Source organism: Phoca vitulina, unplaced genomic scaffold (assembly GCF_004348235.1).
Source record: "Phoca vitulina isolate PV1807 unplaced genomic scaffold, GSC_HSeal_1.0 scaffold33, whole genome shotgun sequence".
Lineage (NCBI taxonomy): Eukaryota > Metazoa > Chordata > Mammalia > Carnivora > Phocidae > Phoca > Phoca vitulina.
The window spans coordinates 17,935,316-17,947,989 of NW_022589736.1; the positions used below are offsets into that span (position 1 = coordinate 17,935,316).

The 12,674-nt window shown below is 40.1% G+C and overlaps 1 protein-coding gene across 1 annotated transcript in view; it reads right to left on the bottom strand.

Moving 5' to 3' along the window:
• Window positions 1–3,719: 3,719 nt before the first annotated feature.
• Window positions 3,720–12,674, bottom strand: part of CUBN (cubilin) — a 264,380-nt gene continuing 255,425 nt past the window's right edge. The window contains exons 64-67 of the mRNA XM_032425570.1: window positions 11,974–12,155; window positions 8,842–9,007; window positions 6,851–7,086; window positions 3,720–4,287 (exon numbers count right to left, since the gene is read on the bottom strand). Of these exons, the coding sequence (XP_032281461.1) occupies window positions 4,180–4,287; window positions 6,851–7,086; window positions 8,842–9,007; window positions 11,974–12,155 (692 nt within the window). The 3' untranslated portion in view covers window positions 3,720–4,179. The remainder of the gene's footprint in view (window positions 4,288–6,850; window positions 7,087–8,841; window positions 9,008–11,973; window positions 12,156–12,674) is intronic.

Sequence of the window (12,674 nt, forward strand, 5' to 3'; positions counted from 1 at the left end):
TTTTCCATTATTTTTGATGCTGTTGTGTTATCTCTAAGTTTTTACTAAACTGACAGAAATTACATTAAAACATTTTTCTAGGTCTTATAACAGTGTCAGTCTTTTTAAATAACTTTGATAGGTCTATGAAAATAGTTTATAATAATAAGTTGACATATTTAATAAGTCATATTTCATAAGTTCATACCTAGTCCTTCAGGCTGACTGGGAGGCACACTCTTGGGTAGTTGCCAAGGTTAAAATCATAGCTCCATCACTCAAGTTTTATGTAAGTTTTCATACCTCATTTTTCTCAACTGTAAAATGGGGGTGATGGTTCTTAGTATTCTAATTCAGTGAGTGATATATGAGAATAACACCTGACATAGGGTAAATGTTACATAGATATTAGTTCTAATTTTTCTTGATACAATTAATATTGTTAGTATTCCCTTGGTAAGTGGGTGACAGATTTTTAACAAATTCCATCCATTAAATGGAGTTAAATGTAATAGAAAATTATGACAACTAGAACCCATATCCTGGGCATCTCCTAGCCCCAAACTGTCATTGGCCCCAACCATCCCCTAGGGCATTCTTCACAAGAATGTCTGGAGTACCCAATATTCCACTGGGTCCAGAGAGAGCATGTGGTGGCCTCTTGCTGAGCTATCCCAAGGGTGACTCTTGCCAGTAATGGCTAGACTTACCCTTGAAAACTAAAAGGAATGAGATTTGTTCTTCCTGCTAAGGTCCAGTTGTTTAGGGAGACAGATAATCAAAAGGGAGAGAGATCAGGTGGTAGATGGAAGGCTGGCTCTCCCCAAACCTGGATTCCCAGACTATAAGCAGGGAGGGATAGGTATTCCCAGAAGAACTGAACCAGGAGTCCTAGTAAAGCCACCTTCTATGCCAAGCATTAGCCCTTTGGTTGCTGGATCACGGGGAGGCTGGAGGGACAGGTGGTGTTGGAGTTTGTCTCTTGTCCCCACCCTACTCTTCTCAAATTGATGTCTAGAATTCCCATTCTCACCTGGAATGGGATGGGCTTAAAAGGTGACCATGAGACTTTCTCAGTTCAGAATATGATCAGTTGTGAACAAGAGTAATTTACTTTTCTTTACATTTGCGCTTCTTTGTATTCCTTCAGACCCATGTGGACTATAATTTTCCATTATCTTCCAAGTAAGACTTCCCCTCACCCACCCCTCAAACACATTCACTTTACATTATAGTTTTTGGATTCCACTTACAGCCTGAAAGCAGCATTTTGGTGTATCTCAATATTTAACAACCAGGACGTCTGTACCAATGTGAACTAGTTGATCGTTAGCTCTGTACAGGGGTGATTGCTCAGAATGAAGCTTCATGAAGATGCAATTTGGGAGCAAGGAAGTTATCACTTAGCCATTAGATCTGGGAAGCTGGCTTAATATAAATTTCATCAGATAAGGAAATTGAGAATTTTGCCTCAAGAAACAAGACCAAGATGGCCCTAGGAAATGGATTTTTTGAAGTAGGAAGACATCAGTTGATGTATGGCTGTCATGTCCCCCACTTTATCCTTGGTGTGCTTACTGCATGTCACATTGGAAATGTTAAATAAACATGTATAAATGAGTGAATTAAATTAAAGCAGAACCAGAGGAAATGAGATGGGTCTTATTAGTGAGAGATGACATGAACTTAAAATCAAAAAAACTCTAAAGATTCCACTAAGAAAGAAAAAAAACCATTAGAACTAATAAATGAATTTGGTAAAGTAGCAGGATACGAAATCAACGTATAGAAATCAGTTGCATTTCTCTTCACCAACAACAAACTATCTGAAAGAGAAATTAAAAAGCAATCCCAATTATAATTGCATCAAAAACAATAAAATACTTAGGAATAAATGTAACTAACTGAAAACTGTAAGACACTGATGAAAGAGATTGAAGAAGACACAAATAAATGGAAAGATATCACAGGTTTTTGGATTGGAAGACTTAATGTTGTGAAAATACATGTATTACCCAAAGCAATCTAGAGATTCAAAGCAATCCCAATAAAAATTCCAATGGTATTTTTCATAAAATTACAAAAACAATCCCCAAATTAGTTTGAAACCAGAAAAGATTCTGCATAGCCAAAGCAATTCTGATAAAAAAAGGAGCAAAGCTGGGGGCATCACACTTCCTGAGTTCAAGCTAGATTACAAAGCCATTGTAATCAAAACAGTATGGTATTGGCATAAAAACAGGCACATAGATCAGTGGAACACAACAGAGAGCCCAGATATAAACCCTCATGTATATGGGCAACTATTTTTTGACAAGGGTACCAAAAACACACAATGGGGAAAGGACAGTCTCTTTAATAAATGGTACTAGGAAAACTGGAATAGCCACATGCAAAAGAATGAAACTGGACCCCTATTTTATACTACTCACAAATATTAACTCAAAATGGATAAAAGATTTAAATGTAAGACCTGAAACTGTAAAAATGCTACAAGAAAATACAAGGGGAAAAGGTCCTTAACATCAGCCTTAGCAATGATTTCTTGGTTAAGTCACCAAAAGCACAGGCAACAAAAACTAAAATAAACAAGTAAGATCACATTAAACTAAAGAGCTTCTGCACAACAAAGGAAACCATCAATAAATTGAAAAGACAACCTCCAGAATGGGAGAAATTACTTTTTTCCTGTTTTAGGTTTTCCAATTTAAAAAATACATTATAATATTGACTATGCTTTCTTGAAATTTGTATATATACCTCCTGGATATTCTCATATGCCTCCTAGGAAAGTGCATCTCTCTACCGAAATTGACTCTTGTTGATACCATTGCTCTAATGATACAATCTGAGATCAAATCTTCTTTTACTCTTTGTCAGCTGCATTCATTAATCTTGCCTTTAGATGAAATTCCTGTCATTTCATATGTTACTGTCAAACTTTCTCCATTTCCTGTACCTTGGTGATTCATTTTTAGGTAAAAGAGCAAAATATCATATCTCCCCCCATGAAATTTCATCTTGAGTTTTTCCCCTTGCTCTGGCTTGTCAGGACCCTGTGGGTTGGATGGTGCTTTCATCACATGCACCATTCTTTCCCAGAGGGAGTCAGCTATAAAGTTGATGTATCTACCCATAACACAGAATTAAAGAAAGCAGGAATATTATTTTTTTAAAAGATTTTATTTATTTATTTGAGAGAGAGAGAGTGCAAGCACGAGTGGGGGGAAGGGGCAGAGGAAGAGGGAGAAGCAGACTCTCCGCTGAGCGTGGAGCCTGACGTGGGGCTCGATCCCGGCACTGCGAGATCATGACCTGAGCCGAAGTCAGACGCTTAACCCGAGCCACACAGGTGCCCCAAGGAAGCAGGAATTTTAAAGGTGAGAATATTTTATGTATGTGGCTCTGTACTCCGTGCAGGATTAATTTTTCTGGCACTTGAGTATTCCAGTAAGATGAAGTAACACATTCCACAACTTCTTTCATTCACTTTGTCCCATGTTGTTATTAAGACTTAACTTTGCATATTTAATATAGGCACTCTTGCTTTGATAAAGGCTGCAGGAAACTTTATAAAAGCGTGGCTAAGCAATTGATGACTCTAGAGACTGTGTTGGGAAACTAGGAGTAGACAGTGGTGGGACTTCTGGAAATGAAAGCGCAGACAAGTTAAGGCAGAACTGAACGAGGAGCGCTAGAATGCAAATTCGGGCAGCGTGGTTTTAGAGTTCCTATTCTGAAGGATTCGCGTAGTTCATCCAAATGTAAAAATTCAACCTGAAAACTTACATAGACCTGCTAATGAAAGACGAAACTGTGATGAGTTACAAATTCATGCAGCATCATGTGTACCATTCAATAATGTTTATTACCCCTCATTTGACATTCACAGGGAAAATCATACTATTTTATCATGAACTTTTGACAATTGACATCACATATGCCATCATTATTTCCAACTCTTTAAAGAATTTTAAAAAATGTTCAGCTCAAAAGTGTTAGGAGTAAGGATGACATGCACAGCCAAGACTAAAGTAGCTACATTCTATATATTTTTTTAAAAATGTACAGACATTGATTCCACACATATTTTGGTGAAAGAGAGAGCTCAGATGATTCCCAGTGGGCCAGGCAGAATGCCGTATCAGGATGGCAGGCTTCTGTCCAATGTCGTGTCGGTGGGCCCTGCAGGGGACACGGCTAGCTGTCCCAAGTTAATCGGAATGCGGATGGATGCACTGCATACTCTGCATGAAATTTTATGAAGACCCGATGTGAAGATGCCATAAAGGGAGCTATGTTGGTGTCCTAAAATTGAAAAAAAATCATAAAAGTAACAAATCGTGTATTTCACAAATTTGAACATTTTGCTGGAAATGTTAGCCTAGCACAAAAGTACTACATAAAGAAACTTTATAGAATTTACAGTAAACCTGCATATTTTTCTAGAAGTAATCTTGCCAAGAATCAATATAGATACCTTACAAAAGGATATTGGTGGTGGGGAGGAGGGCTGAGGGGAAATGGAGATTCACTGCTAGAGGATACAGAGTTTCTTCTTGGGGTAATGAAATGTTCTAGAATTGATTGTGGTGTGAGCTACACAACTCTGAATCTACTAAAATCTACTGAATGTACACTTTAAGAAGATGAATTCTATGGTTTGTGAATATTATACCTCAATGAAATTATCATTAAAAATTCAACTTCTTACTGAAATTTTAATTTTTCTGATGGAAACCCATACTTATTTTTGCAACCAAAACAATCATATCAGTAAAGTATACAACTGTCCCCTGTTAACATCTGTAGATTCTTTTAGAATTTATTTTCATATCCTTTCTGTCTTTAATAAATGGCACTGTGAAAAATGGATATCCACATACAAAGGAATGAAACTACACCACGCACAAAAATCAACTCAAAATGAGTTAAAGACCTGAGACCATGAAACTCCTAGAACACATGGGCAGTAAGCTCCTTGACATCGGTTTTGGCGATGACTTTTTGGACTTGATACCAAAAGCAAAGGCAACAAAAGCAAATATAAACAAGAGGAACTACATCAAACTAAAAAGCTCCAGTACAGCAAAGGAAACCATCAACAAAATGAAAAGGCAACCTACTGAATGAGAGAAAATATTTGCAAATTATGTATCTGATAAGGTGTTAACATCCAAAATACATAAAGAACTCACACAACTCAATAGCAAAAACAAACAGTCCGATTAAAAAATAGGCAAAGGACCTGACTGGACATTTTTCCAAAGAAGACGTGCAGATGGCCAACAAGTACATGAAAAGATGCTCAACATCACTAAACATCAGAGAATGCAAATCAAAACCACAATGAGATATCCCTTCGAACCCGTTAGAATGGCTATTATAAAAAATACAAGAAATAACAAGTGTTGGCAAGGATGTGGAGAAAAGGGAATCTTCATCCATTGTTGGTGGGAATGTAAATTGGTGCAGCCACTGTGGAAAACATTATGGAAGTTCCTCAAAAAATTAAAAACAGGACTTCCATATGACCCAGAAATTCTACTTCTGGGAATTTATCCAAAGAAAACAAAAACACCAACTTGAAAAGATATCTGTACCCCTATGTTCACTGCAGCATTATTTATGATAGCCAAGATGTAGAAGCAATTTAAGTGTCCATCAATGGACAAATGGATAAATATATTATATATATAATCTCCAGCCATCTGGAAGGAAATCCTGCTGGTTGTGTCAACATGAAAGGTCCTCGAAGTCATTATGCTAAAGTGAAATAAGTTAGAAAGATAAATACTATATGATCTCACTTATTTGTGGAATCTAACAAAACAAAACCAAACTCTCAGATACAGAGAACAGATTGGTGGCTGCTGGGGGCGGGAGGTGGGAGTGGGTGAAATGGATGAAGGGTGTCTGTCAAAAGGTACAAACTCCCAGTTATAATTAAGTCCTAGGGATGTACTGTACAGCAAGGAGACTGTAGTTAGTAACACTGTAGTGTATATTTGAAAGTTGCTGAGAGAGTAGACCTTAAAAATTCTCATCACAAAAAAAAAAATCCCAAATTTATGTTATGCACCTGAAACTAATATATGTCAATTTTGTCTTAATTTTAAAAAGCCAAACAACTCTTTAGACTTCTAGCGGCTGTAATTCCCTGTCCAGTTAATTAGAAAGCCCAACCTAGTAAAGAGCAGAACAGTGGGAAACAGACATGCCCTCCACAGAGCTCACATTTCCTTTCCTGGAAAGCCCTGCATCTGCTTTCATACAAAATGAGAGGACGGTGAGGGCAGATGCAAGCAATACTGAGTCACTGTCAGAACCCTCACTTGATGGGAAGATCTAGGACATCAGAACTTTACGAAAACAAACTGCTAGTCACGAGACCCATCTTCAATCTCCCTTTTTATTTTCTTCCAAGAATTCCTGCAATTTTCAACAAGAAGTAGATGAAATGGAGCCAGGTGTCCAAATTGTCCATAGTTGCGTTCATGGAGACAACAATATGGGTATTCAATCCTGGGCAGCACATTGAAAGCACGTATGGAGCTTTTAAAAGACAACGTACAACAGCCCGAGTCCCAGAAGTTCTGAGTCAGCAAGCGTGAGTGGGCTCTGCCAAGTCTGGACCTCGAAACCCCTGCGCACGCCATTCTGCTGGAGTCTGGGAACTAGTACTATTAATTCCAAGCAATGCCCACTAGGTGGCACTCGTGCTCCCGAAATAGAAAGGAAAATGCGGAAGCTGCTGAAATTTATAAGAGGCTTGTACTTTGTACTTCGCATGTGTGTCTGCCTTTAGAAGTATATACTGTTATTATTTTAAAATAATAAATGGAAATTTTAAAATGTTCGTTTTACTCACTGCCCCACAATATGGTCCAGAGGATGGAGAATTAGCATCCGGTCCACTGTAGAGGATGAGGTAGTTCTGGACACAGTCTCCGGGATCATCAATGCTGATAAAGTAAAAGCTGATGGTGACAGGTCTTCCAGCAGGTGCAGTGATGGCCCATTCGCAGTGAGTGTTGTTTGGGTAAGTGCCTGGATAGCCGGGGCTGGTGAAGGAGCCGCTGTCTCCATAAAGAGTTCCACCACAGCCTGCAAGGAAACCAACGCAGGACGTTTGACTGGACAAAGTGGAAACCATCCCCGTGTGAGGAAATCAGATGGTGGCTATTTTCTCAAAATGCTGAGACCCTTGGCAAGAATAGAGGAGGCAGAAACCCCTTTCCTGCTCCTTTTGTGGGCTACATCCCCCCCACGCCCTCACCACCACCTCCTCCCACCCCCCACCCCCTCCTTCCACCATAGGTTCTGCTCCCTGTATCTCATGACATTGGGACAACTCCTTCCAGGACATTTCTTTGAAAACAGTGGGTTGAGAACACAATGGGAAAACAAAGAACCTGGTAGAGTAGCTATAGGAGAGAGTAATTAAAGTCGCATACTTTTGACAGTGTAGGGTGGGCCCTCCACATGCCCTCAGTGGATGATGATGATGGGAGTGAAGTCAAATTAAAAGTGAAATTCCAGGGCTAAACCCAAAGAGTGTGTCATTGTAGGTTTTGACAAGAATTATTTTATTGTATAAGTGACTTTCCCGAGCTTATAACAGACAGTACCAAGATTGACTGTCTGCCAGAGTTCTGTGAGTATTAGTGTTAATTTGTGTATGAACACTGTCATGATTTAGACCAGATACCCTGGGGACCCAGACATCCTGCTATGCAGGAAGAAACCGCACTGCACAGTAATATTAAAAGGCGCTGAGCTGGGGGTCTGACCCCTGGAGGTATAGTCGTGCTTCTACTGCAATCTAGCAGTGCATTCTGGAAAATTCATTAACCTCATGTTTTATTTCCTCCTCTGTAAAATTAGGGCTTTGAAGATCATCTGCAAGCATCTTTAGCTGCCAAGATTTAAATTATTTCTTGTCCCTCAGTCTATTGAAAATAAGTCATTTTTATCATTCTTATTTGGAAAGTTTTTAGATATTTCTAAATACCTAAATGGGACATCTCATAAAGATAGTCCTCCTCTCTTGAGTTAAATATATTGACATGACTTAAATTTCCTTCAGTTATTTGATAAACTACCAACCAAACACACAGTTACTTACTGCCCTGAAAAAAAGCAATTAACCTCCAGGACTGCGAAGAAATGACAGGTGCTGCAAGAGGAGAAGCTGCTTATTTATACCCAAGTATGCGTTAGTACCTTGGCTTTTGGTACACATGTGGTTTTTTTTTTTTTTTTGAATTCTCAGAGAATTACCTTGATGATCAAACCAAAAGTTAAAAATACAATAAAATCAGAAATTATAAAAAAATTTTAAAATCTATATCTTATCTATGCTTTATGTGTATATATGTATGCACTCCTATATTTCTACATATTACTAGATATATTTATCTACATGTGTATATAGATACATAGAGATATATGTAATATATAGATAATGAGTGAGAGTAGAATTAAAAAGGATATCTGTATTCTCATTGTTAAAGACCTCTATATTTGTTGGAAAAAATCAAGTATACAGATGGCTAAGAAGGTATGGTCACTTTTTAAAAAATTTTATTTATTTGTCAGAGAGAGAGAGAGAGCATGTGAGCACAAAACCAGGGCTATCAGCAGAGGGAGAGGGAGAAGCAGGCTCCCCGCTGAGCAAGGAGCCTGATGTGGGGCTCAGTCCCAGGACCCTGAGATCATGACCTGAGCCGAAGGCAGACGCTTAACCGACTGAGCCACCCAGGCATCCTGGTATGGTCACTTTTATTTATCTTTTCTTATTAGACCCCCTGTGTTTTTCTCACCTACATCAATTTCCCTTACAAAGTGCAAGTGTCTTACCAGAGGGTGATGAGGTCCAGAGAATTTCATACCCATGGCTGGAAGTCGCCCTGTCACTCTTAAACCGTAGGTATAGTTCATTGTTTTGAGAGAAGATGGGATTTGGCAGCAGAGTTCCACAGTATGTGCCAAGTAATGGTGAACTGCTGTCACTTCCATTTCTTACCTGGAAAAGTGAGCCATTAATTACTATACCTAAGCATATTATCCTTTCTTCTTTGGTTTTTCATTGCTACCCATTGACACATGAGACAATTTGAATGACAAACTCTCTGGGAAAAGCTTTGTCTTTTTATGTGCTTAAGAATGAAGGGTTTTCTGAAAATACACCCAGAAGTCACGTTTTCTTGCAAAGGACAGAAACATCCAATTTGTAGATCAAAAACTATTTGCGTTTAAATTCAGAACTATCTGTGAATTTCAAAAAGACTGGAGGGGGATATTGCCTGCTCTGTTTCCAGTCACTTCTATTATGCTTTATTCATTATACCGTGTGTATGGTTTTTTTCCCATATGTTGGCTAAGAAGGGGCTATGAAAAAAAAAAAGCAATGTACAAAGTATAATAAAGTTCAAAACCAAAGGGATTTCGGGATGGGAAAAGGACAGACCTCAATAAATCTATGAAATTGGACTGTTACGTAATTTTAAAAACACAGTCTGAAGCTGAATAGATTTTTTTTTCATTCATTGCTTAGAGTAGACGCATATAAAAACAGGAAATGAGTCAGTGGGTAAGTATGGGTAACCGCAGTGAACTCAACCACCTTCTGCGCACTCTCAGACCTCTGAGGAGGACTCTTGAGGAGTATTAAAGAAATGTTATCCAGGCAACGTAGAGCTGGGACCAGCTCAACATGTATGAATGGTGATTTTATTGACACATGTATTCAAATTCTTGGATGTTCCTCCATTCCCTTTATAATTCCATCGTTTAACGTTTGGTTAATTGCTGGTTGTCTTAAGTCAGAGAGGTTCTTCAGAGGCACCGTGGCTAGTCTAACTGGGTGGTGTTGACCTAGACTGAGATTGTTTTTAGGTTGATGGAGTAGCAGTGGGAGAGACAACAGTGCCTTTTGGTGCTTTTTGGCTTACTCTTCTAAGTGGCCTTGCGGTGGATGGAGCAGGCAGTGAGCCACCCGCCGACAGAGATGGCCGCCATATTCAGGAACGCTGGAGGGCCATACCTGCTCCCACTCTATTTTAACTTTGGCTCTCTTTCCTCTGGATCCTGTTTTAGAAAGCTCTGCTCTGAGAGGAGAAGTGGGGTATCTTTTCCAACTAGCATCCTCTCCATTTTTCTCTGCACAGGAAGAATGGATCAATGAGAGCAATAAACATCTCTGAGCCATTAGAGGACCCTGAAAAGGGAGGCGAAGGCACTAAAAACAAACACGGATTCCAAATGTGATCCAGGGCTTGGCTTTTGTGTGGTAGTAATACGGTCACAATCCTCACCGAGAAATTTCTGTTCCTGGCATAGTTAATGTGAATGGAGTGGTGAGTTTTGCGCATAGGGCTGCCAATAAACCATGCCAGTCTTCCCACCAAAAACCAGATGGGGCTGCACTTTATGGGCCTGACTTGTGGTTTCCTGTCTTTGCTTACTGGATAGGAAGTTTCGAACCAACTTCTATGGAATAGGGAGGGCAGCTGGGAGGAGGCATCCCCACGTCCAATGCTGGAGAGCTAGCCTGTGGGTCCCAGCATCCAGGGGAAAATGGCACGCGTTAACTCCAGTCACTAACGGTCAACCCAGGCTTGAACCAAGGGTAGCTGTGCTCTGACTCTGAACGGGCGGGATTATTCTGTCCTTTCTCTGTATCCCCTCGTCTGGCTTCTGCTTGACACTTTACATAAGTGGTGAGGCATGAGGCACAAAGGTCTGAGTTCAATACCCTGACTGACACAAACAATACGGTCTTCCTCCCCTCCTTTCCCGCCTGCTACATCCATCGCTCTCCACTTCCTACCATGACACGTATCTGCCATGATAAAAGGCCCAAGCTTCCTTCAAGTACTCGTTACGCTATGGATTAAGGGTATTTGTTAACAAAAGATTTAGATTAATTCTGTAGGGGAGAGCTTCCCAGGATAATAAGACTCCAGAAGAGATGTAGAGGAGGAAACCGTATGGAAACCGTACTGAGGACTCTTGTGTACATGAGACAAGGCTCATTTAGAGTGCTTCCAGTAAGGTTTACATTCAAATTCCATCCACAGAGCAATTCAGCATCTTTGGATATCCAAGTCTTCGGTGACACTGCAGTTTACTGCCTAAGAATGAATACATTTCCAAAAGAGTTTGCAAAGGACACGCAAGTGAGCTCTGGGGTTTTCATGGTAAAATACAGGCACTGCGCTCCACACAGCGTCTGCCTCAGTTATGGGCTCATTCAGAACATCCTCCTGTGAACGACAGTATAGTTTTCGCTTATACAATGTAGGTGGTACAGAGCAGAAAGGACGCAGAAGGTGCTCTTGTGGTGAGGCTGGAGACTCACAGAGGTGCAAGCGCTCCCAGAGCTTGGTTCTGCTTCTTCCAGGGCACTGGATGGTTCTCTCTGAACCCACACATCACCTCCTTTGGGAAGCTTCTCTGTCCCCAAAACTGAATTAGGTGCTCCTAACCATGCTGACTCTGTTGTGTGCGTACTATTTCCTGTCTTTCCCATGGACTGTGAACCTTCTGGGGGGCCCTGACTATGTCTTGTTCCTTATTGCATTTCCAGTGCCTGGACCTGGAAGATGCTTGGTAAATATTTATGGCATGAAAAAAATAATGAACAAATTATGAACAAGTAAGGGATCCATGATTAGAGGTAGCAGAGACAGAGGTGAAAAATCTTCAGTGATCCATCTTTTAAATAGTTCATCTATTTATTTTTTTTAATTTTTATTTATTTATTTATTTGAGAGAGAGAGAGAGCATGAGAGAGAGAGAGAGATCGGGAGCAGGGGGGAGGAGCACAGGGAGAGGGAGAAGCAGACTCCCCACTGAGCAGGGAGCCTGACATGGAGCTGGATCCCAGGACACCGGGATCATGACCTGAGCCCAAGGCAGACCTTAACTGACTGAGCCACCCAGGCGCCCCTTATACAATTCATTTATATGATATCCAGACTATGTTACCTCCAAGAAATCATGTGTGCATTCACTTGAGTCCTCGATGCCAAACGAATGAAAAAAGAGGGAAATAGTATGGTTCTGTGGGGCTGTGAGGATAACAGTGCAATCCAAGTTATTGTCATAATTATCTGGCCATCCAGGGCTCTTCAGATTGCCAAATGCCTTGTTATAGTCTCTGTTGCAACCTTAGGGGAAAAAAATTTCACAATTAATGTATGCATCCCAATATTTCATGCTCTTTCAACCTGACAGAAGGAATTCAAAAAGATAATTAAATTTGAACAACTTTAGAAAAAAGCTAATACCAGCCCTTTCACTTCCCTTTGAGATAAGTGAGGTCAGAGGAAGCAAGGTATGGCAGAGAGCAAATGTAATGCAGTGTCTCCTTAACATAAAACACCCCCACAGGAAATATGAAACATGAGCCTTCTCCTTTGAAGAGGAATGCTCTAGCATTCTCTGCACTGTTCTGATCACACTGAGGTGGAGTGGGCTGACATCTAGACTCTTGCAGGCACAAAGTCTCTGCATCCAAGACAGACTTTTGTCTGAGGATTTCCGTTTACATCCTCGGAGGAATTACTTGTTCTGATAGAATTGGTAAATTGCTGTTCTTTATCATTTTGGGTAAAAAATGGGTAAAACCACCCCAAATATTTCTGTTTGTTTGTTTTAATCAAAGGCAGCTTTGGTTTTAATCAAGC